The 17,751-nt window shown below is 37.0% G+C and overlaps 1 protein-coding gene across 1 annotated transcript; it reads left to right on the top strand.

Moving 5' to 3' along the window:
* The first annotated feature begins 544 nt into the window (after nucleotides 1-544).
* On the top strand, nucleotides 545-17,195 carry eps8l1a (eps8 like 1a). Its single transcript, XM_020922686.2, is given in 15 exon segments — nucleotides 545-612; nucleotides 6,021-6,135; nucleotides 6,240-6,301; nucleotides 6,936-7,065; nucleotides 7,212-7,300; nucleotides 8,045-8,119; nucleotides 8,188-8,333; nucleotides 9,154-9,339; nucleotides 11,572-11,677; nucleotides 11,749-11,889; nucleotides 12,408-12,555; nucleotides 14,023-14,136; nucleotides 14,139-14,184; nucleotides 15,565-15,697; nucleotides 16,964-17,195. Coding segments are annotated over 14 exon segments (1,575 nt in total). The 5' UTR covers nucleotides 545-612; the 3' UTR covers nucleotides 17,048-17,195.
* The last annotated feature ends 556 nt before the right edge of the window (nucleotides 17,196-17,751 follow it).

A 17,751-nucleotide genomic window follows, 5' to 3' on the forward strand; every position in this document is an offset into this window, starting at 1 on the left:
ACACTGCGTAAAACATGACTAAACTGCTCTCTTATCCACTTTGTAGTAAAACAGGTTTGTGGATTTCTTTGAAGTGGGGAAAAGGATCTAAATCAGCTCTACATATCGACCCAAAAATATCGGCAGACCTTATCGGCTGCTGATTTATCTGGATTACAAACATCGGCATCGGCCATGAAAAAAATCTCTATTTTAATCACATTTGAAATCTCAAAACAACACCACATTTTAAAAATCTCAAGCAACACATGATTTTAAGATGTACACAGTGAAGAATTGGAAGGAGGGATTTGTAGTATCAGATAGTGAAAGGGGCAGGAGAACCAGCCGTAGAGTACCCGACTTGTTTTTCTGGTTCTTGCATATCTCTGTAGGAGGTAGGCTGGCCTCTTGTAAACAGGATAAGCTAAGCAGTACTCAAGATTTCTAAACGTAGGATCTGCACCCTGCCCTGCACAGGTACAGTGATGTATGAGCCATATATTTGTTATTGGATTGGTTATATGGGCGTGTGTATGTGAATGAGTCTGGACTGTCTTATGTACTTTTCAGTTTTGACGAATAGTTATTTTTGCATGGCCGTGCTAGTTGTTGTATCACTTCCAAGTCAGGGTAAGTAGAGGATTATTTCTGGAAGGGCATGATTCAAACTCAAAATGTAAAAAAACAAAATGCTGTTGTTAGTTTTTTTGCTTTGCTGATGAACTAAATGTTGAGAATATATTTATTAGAATCGAATATGTGTGAGTTTTGTGTGTGTATGTGGGATTTTGGACCCATATTACATTATTTTCTGATCTGTTATGTTGTTTCATCATCACAAACATACCTGGAGTTGTGGTTTATTTAATTCATGCATGTTTAACACTCAAATTTTCTCTCAGACAGAAAACCCTCTGCTCTTGTGATGCCATGTGGTAATACAGTGAGTGCTCCACTGTGTTTTTAAACTCCATACGCCTTCACTAGAATCATTTGGATAACTTCAGTCACAGGAACTGCTGGTCTCGACAAAACAAAAGGTAAAAAGTAGCTGTTAAATTCAAAATTAGCTCTTCATGACATCTTAAGGTGGAGCAGTGCATTTTGAGCTTTGGAGAAAAACTAAATTAAAAAAAATAAGGAATGCAGGATTACACAGACAAAACACAACTCCAGGCAACAACATTATAACAATTTAAAGCTCACAAGAGTCAATTTTGCATAATAGGGTAATAGGATGCAGTTATAATTTGAATGATTCATATAGGTAATGTAATGTCTGCTTGTAGACAACAAAATATCTTGTAAATTGATTGATTGACATCTTGTAAATTAGACCTCGACAAATGCTTGTGTTTCTTGCATTGATTAAGCAGTTCAATGTAAGTTTAATTTAAGTTTTCTCTCGAATATTAATGCTTCTAGTTGACATGTTAAAAATATTCACTTGCAATTAACTATTCTTTATTTCATTATTTCAAGTCTAAGTTGGCAAAAGTTTTGAAATGTTTTTGAATGTGATGTTAAAGGTGCACTGTGGAGCTTTTCTGATGAGGCAACACCAGCTGCTTGTCTCCATGGAAATGTTATTGCTTTGACATAATGTGACATGGCAATACATGTTTCTATCAGTCAAGAAAGTGAGGCAAGAAGGTAGGGCAGCAGGCCAAGTTACAGGTCAGATTTGTGGAGATTTTCAAAGTATTTTAAGCAATAATACCACTGGTAATGTGAGCTGGAAAGGTTTAATGCCATTCTGAGTAGAGTAATAATATCTCTGTGGTTACAAGCAGATGACAGACTCTACGCCAGTGCAGTTACATGGTGCAACTTTAAAGGTCACACATGTGTATTCTAAGGAGTTTATTGTTTATTATTTTAAAAGGTACAATAGCCAAAATGAAATAATTTTGTTAAAGGGCCTATTTTTGTTCTATATTATAATGTTTCCTCAGCACAAACAGACCTGGAGCTGTGTTTTGTTTCATTCACACACATTTAACACACAAACCCTGAAGATTTAGACTGAGTTCTTCTCTTAAATGGAAAACCCTCTGTTCCACCTTGTGATGTCATGTGGTAATACGCCTTCACTAGAAACATTTGGACAATTTCAGCCCTTTTTTCTGTGTAGACTCTGTACACCTGACTGGGGGCACGTGCGTTGGAGGAGAGGCACTTAGCTGTTTTCAAGAAAAACCTGTGGAAGGTCAACCCTGGAACTGCCAATCTCTACTGAACAAAAGCTAAAAGGTAGATGTCAACTTGAAAACTACCGCTTCATGACATCACAAGGTGGAACAGACCATTTAGAGCTTTGGAGATGTAGACAGACTAATAATAAAGAATTACTCAAACATGCTTGAATGAAACAAAACACAACTCTGGGTGTGTTTTTGATGAGGTCACAACACTATAACATGGATTAAATCTCAGAAGAGTCAATTTTGTGTAATGTTGGACCTGTAAGTTTATAGTTTTGCAGAGAATCAGTACAGAGTTTGACACTTTCACAGGAACCTGCACAGTTTCAGTCAGGTTTGGGGTATTGTGTCAGGCGCATACCACACATTAAGTGATAGTGGTTTTTCCTGTAGCGTGGACCTGTCACCAAGCTGAGCACAAAGTAAAACGTATTCTTTCCGGATACCTGGCATTCTTGAGCGCAGCCTGTGGAATGCTGGGACATAAATCGAAACAATGACACAATCAAACTGGAGAGCAGAAAGGTTGTCAATCATAAAGTTAGTTTAGAAAATTGTGTGTGGAATGTAAGTGATTAATCGGAAAAAAATACCGATTTGCAGTTTTTAATTTGAGATTTTAACATTCAGATTATATTCAACATTCATATTTTAAAGTTGCACTGTCAAAACCTTTTTGGTAGAGGGTCTGCTACCTGCCTGTCTCCATGGAGATGTTACTGCTTTGTCTGGAATGTTCCACAATATAGATTAAACCTATCTATCACAAAGGAGACAAGCAAGTTACAGCACTTCGAGCCCTGCACCTGCACATTCTAAAGCTCATTGCGGGAGCTGGACTGCAAACTAAAAATAAGTGTGAAGTAAAATATACAAATGATGAATGTTTGCCTATCATACATAGTTTGTGCTGGACATTTTATTTGGCATGAATGAAAAACATTTTAAGCAGCCTAAATGTGTGGATGTGTTCTAATCTCAAGCACATTTTAGACAATTCCTTTCTGCTTCTCCATCCCCAGCGAATGTCCCCAGCTTGCAGGATTTGCAGGCAGGAGCGAGACAAATTATCACAGATGTGGACAAGAGCGAGAATGAAAATTACAATTCTTTGCGGGTGCAGGTTAGCTTGATTCATCAGCTGGTTTCATTTAGTAGAAACCGTCTGACCTCGCAGCATTAGAATTCATTCGCTTGACGGTAGGCGGGTGCTTTTTTTATTTAACCAATCGCTGCTATTTGGTCATGATGTATTTAATTCGCTGCTAACGGGGCTAACTGGTATATTAAGCTTTTCCCAAATCCCGTAGGAAGAAGTGCAATAACGTCTTTCCCCTTGATAAAATTCACCAAACATTCTCTTTGTTCCAGCTTTAAATCCTCGATCTTGGGAATCGTTGCCAACACAGAATGTATAGCTTTTCGCCGATTGGCTGGTGCCCGAACTCACACTTCCGAGGTTTATGTGACCCGTCTAGTGTATTCCAATTCCTGACCTAGCCGCTGGAGAGATGAAATTGAGCGGAGGCACTAGGTGGCGCTGGAGTGGGATTGAAAATGTTCCACGTAGACCTCTAACAGCACTACACAATACTACAATTCAGATCTATGGAGAGTTTCCCCTATGCACTGAAGGAATAATTGTATTTTTTAGCGATAGAAACACATGTAATGAGTAGATGTATAAGTTTAATGTCACACCATGGAGGCAAAGCAATCACATCGCCATGGAGACAAGCAGAAAAGTTACGCAATGCACCTTTAGACGCATCCAAGAGCACTAACATTTGAGACTGAAGACTGAAATATGAACTGATAAACTAATACAAGAGTCACATGCTTTTCACAACATGTTTGTAGAAGTCTAAACCACAGGATAAGCAGGTTTTTAAAGGATATTTAGTTATGTGCATTTGCGTCATCACAAACATACCGGGACAACTTGTGATGTCATGTGGTATTGTTGGGTTTCAAATTCTCTATGCCAATATTATTTAATACAGATTGTTACGTACGTTATTACCACAATAAGCATCTCACAGTACGATATTTATTATGATATTTTGAAGAGGATAATATAATTGTAGATGGGACACTTTTTTGCTTTTAAAATACCTGGACAAGGTTTTGGTGTGAATTATTTCCATATTAATCCCAAGAATTCAAGTAAAATACATATTACTTCGTGTTGTCTGTGCTGAACTGAATCATGGCATATGTAGTTCCTGATATTTATAAGCTGTTGCTACTATAAAACCATGCATTTAAGCAAAGGAACTTGTAATTTGATATATTGTGACAGCCCACGATATTATTTTGAGACTTTTGACGATACGATATCACGATATTTCCGTTATTGTTTACACCCCTAGTTTGTTGTAATATAACAGGGTCTTGGGTCTAGTCAGTAATAGAAATGATCAGGGTCCATTTTTGGGAATTTACTTTCTTGATATTTCATGGCAAAGTACAATGTAATCAGAAGGAAAAAACTGAGAGTGTGACATGAGCACGATGAAACCACCAATTACAGGAAGTGCTCCACTGTGTTTTTAAATGCCATACACCTTCACGTGAATCATTTGGATAATTTCAGCTCTGGAATTGCCAATCTCTACTGAGCTAAAGGTTAAAGGAGCTGAGATGAGGTAATAACATTATAACATGGCTTAAAACTTTAATAATTGCGATCTGCGAACATTCAATTGTAACAAATCTAGTAGCCATACTGTATAAAACAAGGGTTAATTCATGCATGTTTTTAAAAGCATTTCAGAAACAAAACAAAAAAATGTAACTGAATAAATGAGAGATAGATAATTTGAAGGCTGTACTGTGAAACATTCCAGTCAATGTTTTAAAATCTCCATGGAGACAAGCACACCACAAATTATGCAGTGCACTTTTGAACATGACTGTCTTGTGGTTAGTCTTGAGGTTAAAATTTTGAAGAGTAAGTGGCTAGAATGTAAATTCACAAGTGACTAGACTGTAAATTCACAAGTGACTAGACTGTAAACCCACAAATAATGTTGTCATATTACAAAAATTTCAAACTTGATTTTGATTCTAAGGAATAGACTCGATACTCAATACTGATTATGATACTACGGTGAAAATATTAAAAAACAAGCGCAATCAGAAATAGCAACCTGGTCCCCCATGAGGCATCGATGGGGGCAGTTCATCACCACGGAATCAGCTTATGAGGAGCCCAGCCCATATCCCGGTTATGTGTGTGCCAACTTGTGTGATGACTGGGTGAATATTTTAGCCCGCAGATGGTTCAGAAATTGCCGAAATTGCCTGTCCTTTATATTGGCGTGACCTTTCAATTGACCCGTGTGACCTCAAATTACCTCAGATCATCACCAAACTTTTTTTTTGCGACATCGGGCATGGGAGCTTGACCCCGTACCAAATTTGGTGACAGTCGGTTCATAAGTGGTGGAATTATCGCGGGTGGACAGACACACACACAGACACACAGGGTGAATACAAAACCTGGTCAACTCTTCTTTATTTAGACAATAGAATGTGATTTTCAGTATTAAATCATAGTACTTTCTTTTATATGTGGCCTTACATCTATGTAATCTCTCAGTGGTCCAGGTAGGTTCAATGTGGTCCATGGGCGTATACTAATCTATGTGCTCTTTCTAAAGCTATTGGGGAAAGGTTCATTTCTGTCCCGTGAATATACTTGCGATACTAGTTTTAGTATCGATTAATATCTGATTTTTAGATACTTTTGACAACACTACCCACAAGTCCAGAAATTTAGTCATATACTTGTAGACAACATTTAAAACATTCTCTTTACATTTTGTATAGATGTCTGTCCCTCCACCGGTGGTTCCCAGGAAACCTTCGGGGGTTCGCGTCATGCTGAGCCCAGATGACCAGTCCCTGCCCAGCATCCTGCCAGCATTCCCGGACCCTGCTAAAGGTATTACATGTGTCCTGCCTGCTTTCAACAAGAAGTTATCCATGAATCAGCAGCTCCTGTGTTATTGTGTATACAAGTCTAACGGCTCATGTGCTGCTGTCTAGAGATGGACCCCAGATCGACCAACAACAATGGACAATCGTCAGTGAACTCCGAAAAAGAAGTTGTACGTATTTATAGTTTGGGTTGGGTTCATGTGACATCTCAACTTTCTTTACCCATAGTTTAAATGTGCACTGTATAACTTTTAAAAATTCCCGTAATTGTGTAAATATATATAGACTGTATGTATGCCACTCTGAATTGAGTTCTACACATTATCAATCCTCAATGCCGCGATGGATTCTTGTGAGTTTGTGAACTTGTGAATATCGTGACAATTCATTTTGCCGTGCATTGTTAAGACATTGCCATACTGTGGAACATCCATCCATCATTTCAGGCAAAATAATAACATCTCCATGGGAACAAGCAGACACCAGAAAACCTTCAAAAATAAGGTGCCTCCTTGCTGTCAAAATGCAGTTTTAACCTGGTTTATGGTTAATATCTCTGTTTCTATCCACATAATAAAACAAAAACTGTCAAAAAAAATTCTTCTGTGTCAGCATGAAATAGATATGGCTTTAAAAAGTGGTGCCTTTATTCAAGCATGACAGTACGACTTCAGTGTGGGAAGTTTGTGGAACGAGGTTTAACAACTTTTTCTGAATTTTAGAATGTCATAAATACAACCTACTGAAATAAATAATAAATAATAAATAATGGTTCATATGAATAATGTATGAACTGTATTATAGGAAATCCTGAACCACTGTTTTGACGATATTGAGCGATTCATGCTGCGGCTACAGCAAACAGCAGAGGCTCAAAGCGTTCTCAACCAGAGGAAGAAGAAGAGGAGGAGCAAAAAGAAGGTGGAGAAGGAGGGTAAGGTGTTGATTTCAACACATGTAAATGTATTTATAGTTTCTCCACATGAAAAATCATTTTTAGCTTTTAGTCATTATAATGTATCCTGAGTAAAAACATACTTTATTTTATGCAGTGCTGAAATGATACATCTTTTTGTGCAGATGACCTGTTGACCATGAAGGCCTGTCCTCCAAAAGAAGATGAATTTGTGGACATCTATCAGAAGTTTAAGTACTCCTTCAGCCTACTGGTGAGATTATTTTATTGCATTATTTTTGTTTATTTAATATATTTATACAGCAATAGTGATTAGTGCAATATTTGTTCAGTTGGTGATACAACTGTGAAATTGTTTCCAATAATCCTCATTGTCTAATTTGTACCACATTTTGTAATTCTCTAAGTGTGGGTATGACCTGACATCCTTAGCCCATTTGGGATTTTGGAACTGAATGGGAACTGAGATGGAACAAATCAGTTTGTAAGACCTGTAGTACATGCTCACTAAACAAATATATAATTTTTAGGGGTCAATTTACAGTATTCAGTTATTTTCAAATAAGTATTTGTCCCCATGGTGCAATTATTTGGAAATTATCTATCCCATTGAAATTTTCAGTGCTTTTTCATAAAATGTAGCATTTAGAATTTATTTTTTTATTTCACAGTTGTATCATCGACTGAAACATTCTGGCCAAATTTTGATATAAGCGCCACAATATATAGAACATTTAAAACCCCATTCCTCTCAAGTTAATGCAACAATATATTGCACTAACATGGTCCTTTGCTTTATTTCACTACACCCTACGTGAAAATGTTTTAATTATTTTAGGACTTTAAGTTTACATATCTATGATAAAAAAAATAAAATCAAAAAAATAAAACATTTAATTTGTATTTTACAAAATGTGCATTAGTAACATGTTGTTTTATACCACACTGTACAGTGGGCCTCTCCCCAACTGTATTTTATATTTTATTACATCTGCAGGATCGACTGAAGACCACAATATCAGAACCCAGCGCTCCGGATCTCCTGCATCACATATTTGTACCTCTTAGACTGGTACTACAAATACATTTCAGTTACACAAGCCATACTCTTAGCCATACTGAGCAGAGTTTGTGTGACAGATGGTGAAGACCACTGGACCAGAGCTGGGGGCTTCTGTGGTCAGTCCGGCCCTGACCACTGGAGCCGTGTCTCTGCTCCAGGACCAGCTCACTGCAGACGAGAGGGAGCTGTGGACTTCTCTGGGACACAACTGGACATCAGCCCGGTCAGTGCTTAGGCTTTTAGGTAAACTTTATCGATCCACAAGGCGAGATATAGGACCACAATAGCTCACAGCCCATTTACGTAGACAAAAAAAAGAGTAGTAAGGTAATGTAAATAAAATACTGCACAAAGACAAAAAAAAAAACTAAAACTAAATATCAGTGTAAGTTCTGTTCCACCTTTCTTTAAGTGTTCGTTTCAGGTTTCAGATTGCCTTAACTAAGATGCATTGCTACTTTTAACATAGCAGCTGTTGTTTTTAGTCCAGCTTAAACTCCACGGTGCACCAGACCGCAGACTATTATTACCTAAATACGTTTGTAGCAATAACAAATAACAAAAACACTTCAAACCCTTTACAGTTAAAAATAGTGTGTATATTGTGCTTTCACCTAAGGAGCTCATTCTCGACCAGCTCCTACAGCTCTCAAAAAGTGAGAGATACAGGACTACATTCATACCATACTCCATACATCAACTCACCTTTATGTAAGAGATAATACTCCCTACAACTGTACAACAACTCACCTTTGTGTAACAAATAAACCGATATCCTGTCATTCATATAATTACTGTTTTCCTTAATTCCTTACTGAATTCTATTTTATTTTTACTTGTTTTGAGACCAGTCACTTGCTGTTTTTGCTTATTTAGAGTTTATTATTACCATTTATATATTTTCTCTTTGTTATTGTATTATTTGTGATGTGTGAGCTACTGTGTCCAAGAAATTTCCCTTGTGAATCAATGAAGTTTGTCTAAGTCTAAGTAAGTCTAAATCTAACTTAGCTTGTCTTCTGACTCTGGTTTTGCCCTGACAGGTCTCATCTGGGTGTGTCCGTTGCTCCGTACAGCCCTGAGTTTCTGGACGGGTGGCAGCCTGGAGAGTTTGACTCGACCGGTCAGCCTGTGGAGGACCCCATAGAGTCCCAGCACAAGGAGGATGCGCTCATGGAGAGTCTACTGGCCCAGAGAGCCAAGGAGCTGGCCACAGAGACTGATCAAACGTGAGGGATTTGAACAGAAAAATGTATTTACTGTAATATACTGTAGGGCTTTAATTCAAACTTATGAGTTAGGAAGGAAAATTAGCAAGAATCCATCCTTAAAATCAGCAAAAACTGCAATTTCGATACTATGGAATAGACTGAATACTGATTCTGCTAATAAAAACACTCTCTACTATCTTTCTATTTTTCGATACTTTTGACAGTCTTATCTGGCACTAACGTGTACAGAAAGAGTACCTGTTGTTAATTTAGTAATGGGGATCCAATTAAAAAAGCACTATACTTGCACCCTTGACCAAAATTGCTAAAAGATTACATTTTATAGTGCAATAAGTACAAAAAATCAATCACAGCACAAATTGGGATGGCCATTTGCTTTAAAAAAAATTGTGAGTAAGCTGTCAAATCTGGCAACCCAAACCAGGAAGCTCATTCTGCTTTACACACAATATTAAACATTTAAAACTCCATTCCTCTCACGTTAATGCAACAATCTAGACTGTTGAATTACAAGGACCATGATCCCTTGCTCTTTTTAAGTGCTGCCTACATTAATATTTTTTTACACTCCCGACATAAATACTAAGTTGTAGAATCTGGCAACCCAAAGCAAACCTTTACATCATTATTGTGTTATTAAGATTTGAAGTGTATAGATTTTTGTACATGTTTACTTTATATCTTGACAGGGACAGAGATAGGAAGAGTTTAAATTCCATCTACACTACATAAAACTACTAAAAGTACAGGAAATATTTCAGCTGGGACTTTCCGAGTGCAAGGAAATAACTTACAGTAAACCAGTCATGTCATTAATCAGTACACGAGGGTAGTGGAACCTGTACAGAGAACATGTTTGCTTATTTTGGAACCAGTGTTAACAAATTAGTCAGAAGATTTTCAACACATTACGCAAAATTGACTCTTGTCAAGCCATGTTTAAGTCTCTTACTCATTGTTTGGGTAATCCTTTATTATTAGTCTGTCTGTTAGTCTGTCTCGTTATGTCTGTCATGAAGCTGTAGTTTTCAAGTTAACAGCTACTTTCTATCTTTTGCTCAGTAGAGATTGGCTGAAATTATTCAAATGACTATGTATGTGTATGGAGTTTAAAAACACAGTGGAGCAGCACTTCCTATACTGCAATATTATATTCCAAGATGGCACAGTGTTTTCTTAGGATTATGATGGAAATAATTCACTCCAAAATCTTGTCAAGGTAATTTAAAAGCAAAAAAGTGTCCAATCTACAGTTATATCAGCCTCCTAAATATCGTACCATGAGATGCATATCATGTTAATGTCGTACTGCGAGATTTGGATATTGTTACATCCCTAGTATTTATCTCTTTGGAAACAAGCAGAGGAAACCAGTAAGCCAGATCTGTGGAGAGGCGACCCCACTCACAGTTTTTGAGCTTTAAAAATACCTGCAATTGAACACATGTGAAATATACATCTACCTTTGAATTATGTTATTATTGTAATGTTTTCCCGGAGTTGTTTTGTTTCATTCACACATTTAACACAAATCCTGTTTAGTCCAATGAGGTTCATTTGGTCTTCTGATAATTTATATTATTAGGTTATTTTTTTCAGACCAAGAGTTTGTTTTCATACCTTTACTGTACTGAATTCCGATTTCCTTAGAAACGTGCCCAAGGGACTATAAACTGGGACAAGGGGGCTTATTTACTCTCACACACCTAGGATACTGTCCAAACGAAGTTGGACTGCAGATGGCGCTGTCATCCTTCCTCCACCAGTAGGAAGACAGCGCCAAAACCTGTATAAATCATCTGACTGGAAACGTCACAGCAACATCACGTGATCACTCTGAGGAAGACCGCTACTGAGCAGTCAAAACTGTCAGGTATGAAAACAATCTCTTGGTCTGAAAAAATTACCCAATAATATAAATGATCAAAAGACCAAATGAACCTCATTGGACTATACAGGATTTGTGTTAAATGTGTGAATGAAACAAAACAACTCCGGGAATATTTCTGATGACAAAACAACATTATAATGATATCATCATTCAGATGTAGATTATATTTTGCATGTGTTCAATTGCAGGTGTTTTTATAGCTCAAAAATACCTAGCAAAACATGGACTCCTACTGTGAGTGGGGTCGCCTCTCCACAGATCTGGCTTATTGGTCTCCTCTGCTTGTCTCCTTTTGCTCTTTAATCTGCCTAATAAAACTTCTGATTTGTTTTTTTCAGAGATGGAAATGGGTTGCCAGAGGGGGAGCGCTTGTACTGCTGCAGTTACGACTTTGTGGCGCGTAACAGCAGTGAGCTTTCTGTCCTGCAGGGGGAGACATTAGAGGTACACCCATTAAAAAAATAAAATAAAATACTACTATGACACTTCTCTTCTTACAAATACTTTTCCTGCAGGTACTCGAGTCATCCAAGCGCTGGTGGAAGTGTCGTAATCGCTTTGACCAGATCGGCTTTGTTCCTCATAACATCCTGGAGCCACTGTCTGAACTGAACAAGACTGAAAATGATGTGACTGTGGTGCGGAGGGAGACTAAGGTAAAAGAATAAATAAAAAGAAATAAATACATTCAACATTTCAACTGGAGGCAAAAGTGAAGAGAAATAAAATGTGATTTCAACAGAGAAACTGGGGTTAGACTAGAAAGAATAGAATAAAATATAAAAAATTAAATAAGTTTCAGCAAATAACCAATCATATATAATCCATATAAAGTCTATCTATCTGTCTATATGTATATGTATATGTATATCTGTCTACCTATATCTATATCTATCTATATATATATGACATACTTTATCACAAATTTTGCTTTTTGTGAAAGTGAAATACAAATTTGAGGCTAGACAATAGTATTTCATTTCTACACTGGAAATTAAAATCAGTTGCTTCTAATTTGTTTAAAACTTAAAATCATTTGTATTTTGCTCTGGTGTCAGTTAATAAATGAAAATAGAATTTCTGATCTGATAACATGACATTTTAAAAGATCTACATATGATTTGTATTTTATTTTTAAGTTCATTAAAAAGTTTGTTTATTTTTTACTTTTTAGACAGCCCTGGTCCCCCGCTCCAAGTACTACTCCTATGCCCCCAGTACTGCAGTAGAAAATAGTCCTACCTCTGAAAACCCACCAGCCCGACCTCACAGTATGGTACTGCCCACTCCAATGTCCATGCAGGCAGAAGACAGCAGCAGAGGTAAATTCAACAGAAAATTCACAAACGCATACTGAACCCACAAATCTAACAGCATAACGCCCTCTACTGGAGATTTATCATATTGCAATGCTTCTTAATTACAAGAATGCAGGTTTGTTTAGTATTTGAATACATTGATCTTATAGTGGGGTAAAATGTTTGCTTGTACCTTAATAATAACAATAACTAATCATTATTTATAAAGCACTTTTAAAAACAAGGTTTACAAAGTGCTGTACAAGCTGCATACAAAAAGCATAAAAATAGCACAAAGAAAGCACAAAAACAGACCATGATGCTAACACCTTAACACATACACTGTGCCATTCATTACTTAGATTTTTTTTCAATATAACAGAGGTATTGTTTTACACTTGCCATCCTTAGCAACAATCCTGATTCTTCCAATTCCAAATTCAGTTCAAAAACAAAAACATTTTTTTCAAATTTTCAGACTATATGAAAAATATGTTTTTTTGCATATTATTAAATCTCTATTTAAACAAGTATTTGGTGACTTTACTTGGCCTGACACAATAATTACTATATTGACTTATTGTTCATTATATGAAAGCTGGAACAATATATGATGGAGCTCAATATTTATCGCTTTCCTTGCTATAGTTGGGAGATTTTTGTCATTTTTATGCAATAATGCAAGATTTGAGCAGTAGAGAGTTGAATAAATCATTTATATGGCTAATTATTGGTTTATTCTGTCATTTATATGTTGCAGCTAAGGTTTTTAATCATATTGTAGTATATTAATAAAAAGGTTATCCTGTTTTGTGTCATTGACATAAAGTAGATTTAATGTTATTGTTAATTGCAATATTTCTCTGAAGCAATATATCACGTTTCAGATGTTATAAGTCTCTTGACTGTGTGTCTTGTCAGTTAGATCATGGTCATTTGGAGAATCTTTCATGTTAGTGTAAATACACAAAGAAATCTCTGCCAAGGCCAAATTAACTTTTAAAATTCATAGCAAGACCCACAGATTTATCTTAAGTTGAAGTAAAATTGACAAATTAACTTTTCACTTTTGTAAAAATGATCACAAACTGTATTTATCTGGGATATAAAATACTGTGCTATATGTTTGTGAACATACATACAATCACATAACACTCTTCTATTTCCTTTTTTACGCATTATAGTTTGTTCAAAAAGATGAGATTAGATGGGGGCCCATGAAAACCTTCTTGGCCCTGAAATGTCTGTTGAAGGGCCAGAGTTACATGGCAGATCTTTGGAAAAATGTCAATATATTTTGAGCATGCTAGTATATTTTGAATTCTAGTTAGAAAAGTTTATTGCCAAAGCAGTAACATCTCCATGGAGACAGACAAAAATGTGACAGACACTCCACCAGAGAAGTTATGTAGTGCACTTTTAACTTAAATCTTTTATGTTATGTTGACCTTTTATACCCTGGCTTGTTCTTATGTGTTATCTATTGTGCAGTGTTAATAGTGAACGATGAGCTCCTGGAGAGACTGGCTGGTAGGAGAGGATCCACACGTCCCCCAGTGGTCAGTAAAGCTGCAGACACTTCCTCCCCTCTGAACTATCACTCCCCTGCCCAGAGGTGAAGGCCTGGCTCTCCAGTAAAGGCTTCAGTGAACAGTAGGTGGACAAAGCTACTGCGATGTACAGATATTCAAATGGTGTTTACATCTGGTGTCAGTGGTAGAGTCGTCAAAAGTACTGAAAGTCATATACTAATCGATACATACATTTTAGTATCGTGAGTTGTGACCAGAGGTGGGGACTTGCAAGTCGTGACTTGGACTCGAGTCAGACTTGAGTCACTATTTTTAGGACTTGACTTGATAAAATGGACTAAGACTTGGGACTCGACTTGGACTTGAAGGTCAATGACTTGGGACTTGACTCGGACTTGAGGAGGGCAGCCAAGTCCAAGTCGGGTCTCGAGTCACTGGCCCATAAGTTCAAGTCAAGTATTTATATAGTTGTAGAAATGTTTTTTGTTTTTTTTCTTTTTTAAATGTTTTGACAAGATCTTAGTGTGAATCATTACGGTCAGAACAGAAAGAATTCAGATTTAAGTTATTTTGTCATGTAGTCTGCACTGAGATAGAAGGATCATGTTCTATGTACTTCCCTCTGTTTTACTGTATTGTACTGTATATATATATATATATATATATGTATAGTACATTTGAGGACACCATATCACAGTACTTCAGTTACATCCAAAGTACCAAACAGAGAAGTGGGAGGGGGAATGTTCCAGTTTGTTTCTGTAAAATTCAGCACCACATTTGTCAACTGTAAAGAGAAAAGTATTTTCTAAAAACATATATTTTTTTAGGAGAAGCATCAAGTCTTCTCAAGTCACAGGCCTCAAGTCTGAGTCAAGTCCCAAGTCATTGACCTTCAAGACCAAGTCGAGTCCCAAGTCTTTGTCCATTTTATCAAGTCAAGTCTCAAATCATAAAAATAGTGACTCAAGTCTGACTCGAGTCCAAGTCATGAATTGGTCTCCACCTCTGCTGATTTGGCTTGAGTTTATTTATTTGACTCTTCCAATCAGAAACTGGAAAAGTGCATACAACAGATTTAAATACTTTTTCACTAAAACATATTTCATCAAATTTTTTTTTATTTTTTTTATTTTACCAAAAATAGCCTAGTTTTGTATAATTCCTGTGAGGTTTGAAATTTGTGTTTCTTGTTGGATACAGAGTAGATATGACACAGGTAAAGAGATTACTTATGTTAACAGTGACCAACACCTGTCTAAATTACATAATATTTATGATTAGACAAATAAAACATTTATTTTGTTAAATCAATGTTTAATTTGTCATAAAAATGTTTCTTGTCTCTGTATTTTGGATAGAATTTTCTGTATCCATGTCATAGGTAGACTCACTGCTACTGACACGGCCACTGAACTGATGCAAAACATGAAAGCTTGTAATAAACAAACCAAATAGTGCATCAATAATCAATCTGCACCTTGTTTCCTCCTCCATCCAGGACAGTGAATAGCCTGGGCGTTCTGAACGGAGCGCAGCTGTTCTCTCTGAATAAGGGGGAGCTGTGCACAGTGTCGCCACAAGAGGGGGCGAGAGTCTACAGCCAGGTCATGGTTCAGAAGGCCCTGCTGGAGGTGAGGTGTTACTTATCTCTGACTACACACTGCACCCACTTGCGCAAATGTACCTATGTCATACAGCAATGAAGAGAAAAATATGGTCATAATTTAGAATCATTTGAGTTGGAGTTGGTCTGTAACTAAGTAGATTTACTCTAGTACTGTATTCAAGCAAGTCAGGATCTCTGTGTTGTACTTATACTTAGACTCACTACATCTGAGAGTACTTTCTACTCTACTATATTTCTAAAAAGGCTTGAAGTAATTTAATCTATTCTAAGTGCTGTTAACAATATCTGCCTCTTGCCTTTGTGTAAGAGATTTGCATTTTAGAAGTCTTTAGAAATGACCTACTTTTGAAACCAATTCACAAGACTTTAAAATGATTTGTTAGTAGGGATGTAATGATATTCAAGTCTCACGATACGATATTGTCAGATTAATAATAAAGGGTTACGTTAACATGTGTGAATGAAACAAAACACAACTCTCAGTCATGTTTTTTAGGAGGTAAAATCATTATAACATGGCTTAAAGCTCACAAGAGTCAATTTTGTGTAATATAAAGGTAACATATATACCTTTAAGTTATAATTTAACAGTGTTACATCTACTTGTATTATTAGAGTAATATTTAAATAGGTATATCTGTACTGTATTTTCCGCACTATAGGGCGTTCTGGATTATAAGGCGCACTGTGACCTTTTTTTCACAAATAAACCGCACCGGACTTTAAATGAAACACAGTTAAATGGCTCAGTCGGAGTTTGTTTGGCGTGTTCACGATGACTCTCAGTTTTGTTCAGTTGTGGCGTGTAGGGAGGGTGCTGTCTGGGACCGCTGGATTGTTGGCGTGTTCACAGTGACTCAGTTGTTCAGTTGTTTCTAGAAGTGGCACATTGCACTTGCTTTTTCGGTTCATTCCTCCGTTCCGTTCCTTGTCCGCGTGGAGTGATGGGTGTGGCTGCGGGTGTTTTTTGCTGCGTGGTCACTGTCTGCTCCGTGTGTGTTTGCGTGCGCTGCGGGTGGTGCGGCTTTGTAGTTTACTGAAGTCGTGCTGGGACACCCGAGTGGATTCGTGTCTAGGTCGCTAGGGTGTGCAGTCGTTTTATGATGGGGTTGGAAGCTTAAGAGTGCGCCCTATAGTGCGGAAAATACGGTAATATAGGCTACTGTATGTGTTCCTATTGACAAATTTTGCTTCAATTAATCACATCTTAAACTGGCATGCCAAAGTTTTAATTGTTCCTTTTAATTAATTACGTTTTATCTGTATTTAGGATGTGCGCAAAGCCTCTGAACTAGAAGCCGCCATGGAAAAACAAAAGTTGAAGATTGGCTCTGAAGACGAAGGCCTGGTGTGATGGAGAATCCACAAATGAGCTGTTAACATACTGTGAAAGTGAAGAGATGGAGCCAAAATAAATAAACGGAGTTGGCTTGATGTCATAATCTTAGTATGGATTTTTGGTTCCAGCTAAATCAAAAACGTCCAAGTTTTTAACGTATTACTAATAAGTCCATAATAAATCAAACATACGTTTTTGGTATTTACATTTTATTGGTGTATTCAGAAACAGTAATGTCTATTAAAGTTGGACATATTGGAATGTGTTGTACAGTACATTTTTTACATTTTTTTTGGACATAGGGCCTCATTTCCTAGTGAGTGAGAGCCAGAGTGACGTGTGGAGACACTTTTTTAAATATTCCATCCAGTCCTTGGATTTGCAGAGGTCGCTGGTGCTAGGCTAGCACATGTCAATGGCCATAGTTATCCTGCTACTAAAAACAGTCTTACCCACTCCACAAAGCCCCTGAAGCACATGTATTATTACACCAGACTGTCGATGTGAATGTCTGTGTTGATAGAATAATTTTAGAAATAAAACCAACCTTGCATTTGAAAGATTTATGTCTGAGCAGCAGCAGCGAGTTGTACTTCCTGATAGAAAGCTTGGCAGCGGCGGACTGATATATGAGAAAATAGTCCCTCAACATGCGACAATTCATGTGATGCAAGGTTAGATTTATTTCAGTCATTATTATATCAACAGAGACATTTACA

The sequence above is a fragment of the Boleophthalmus pectinirostris genome, unplaced genomic scaffold (genome assembly GCF_026225935.1).
Source record: "Boleophthalmus pectinirostris isolate CB_2022bp ecotype Guang Dong unplaced genomic scaffold, ASM2622593v1 HiC_scaffold_17, whole genome shotgun sequence".
Taxonomy (NCBI): Eukaryota; Metazoa; Chordata; class Actinopteri; order Gobiiformes; family Gobiidae; genus Boleophthalmus; species Boleophthalmus pectinirostris.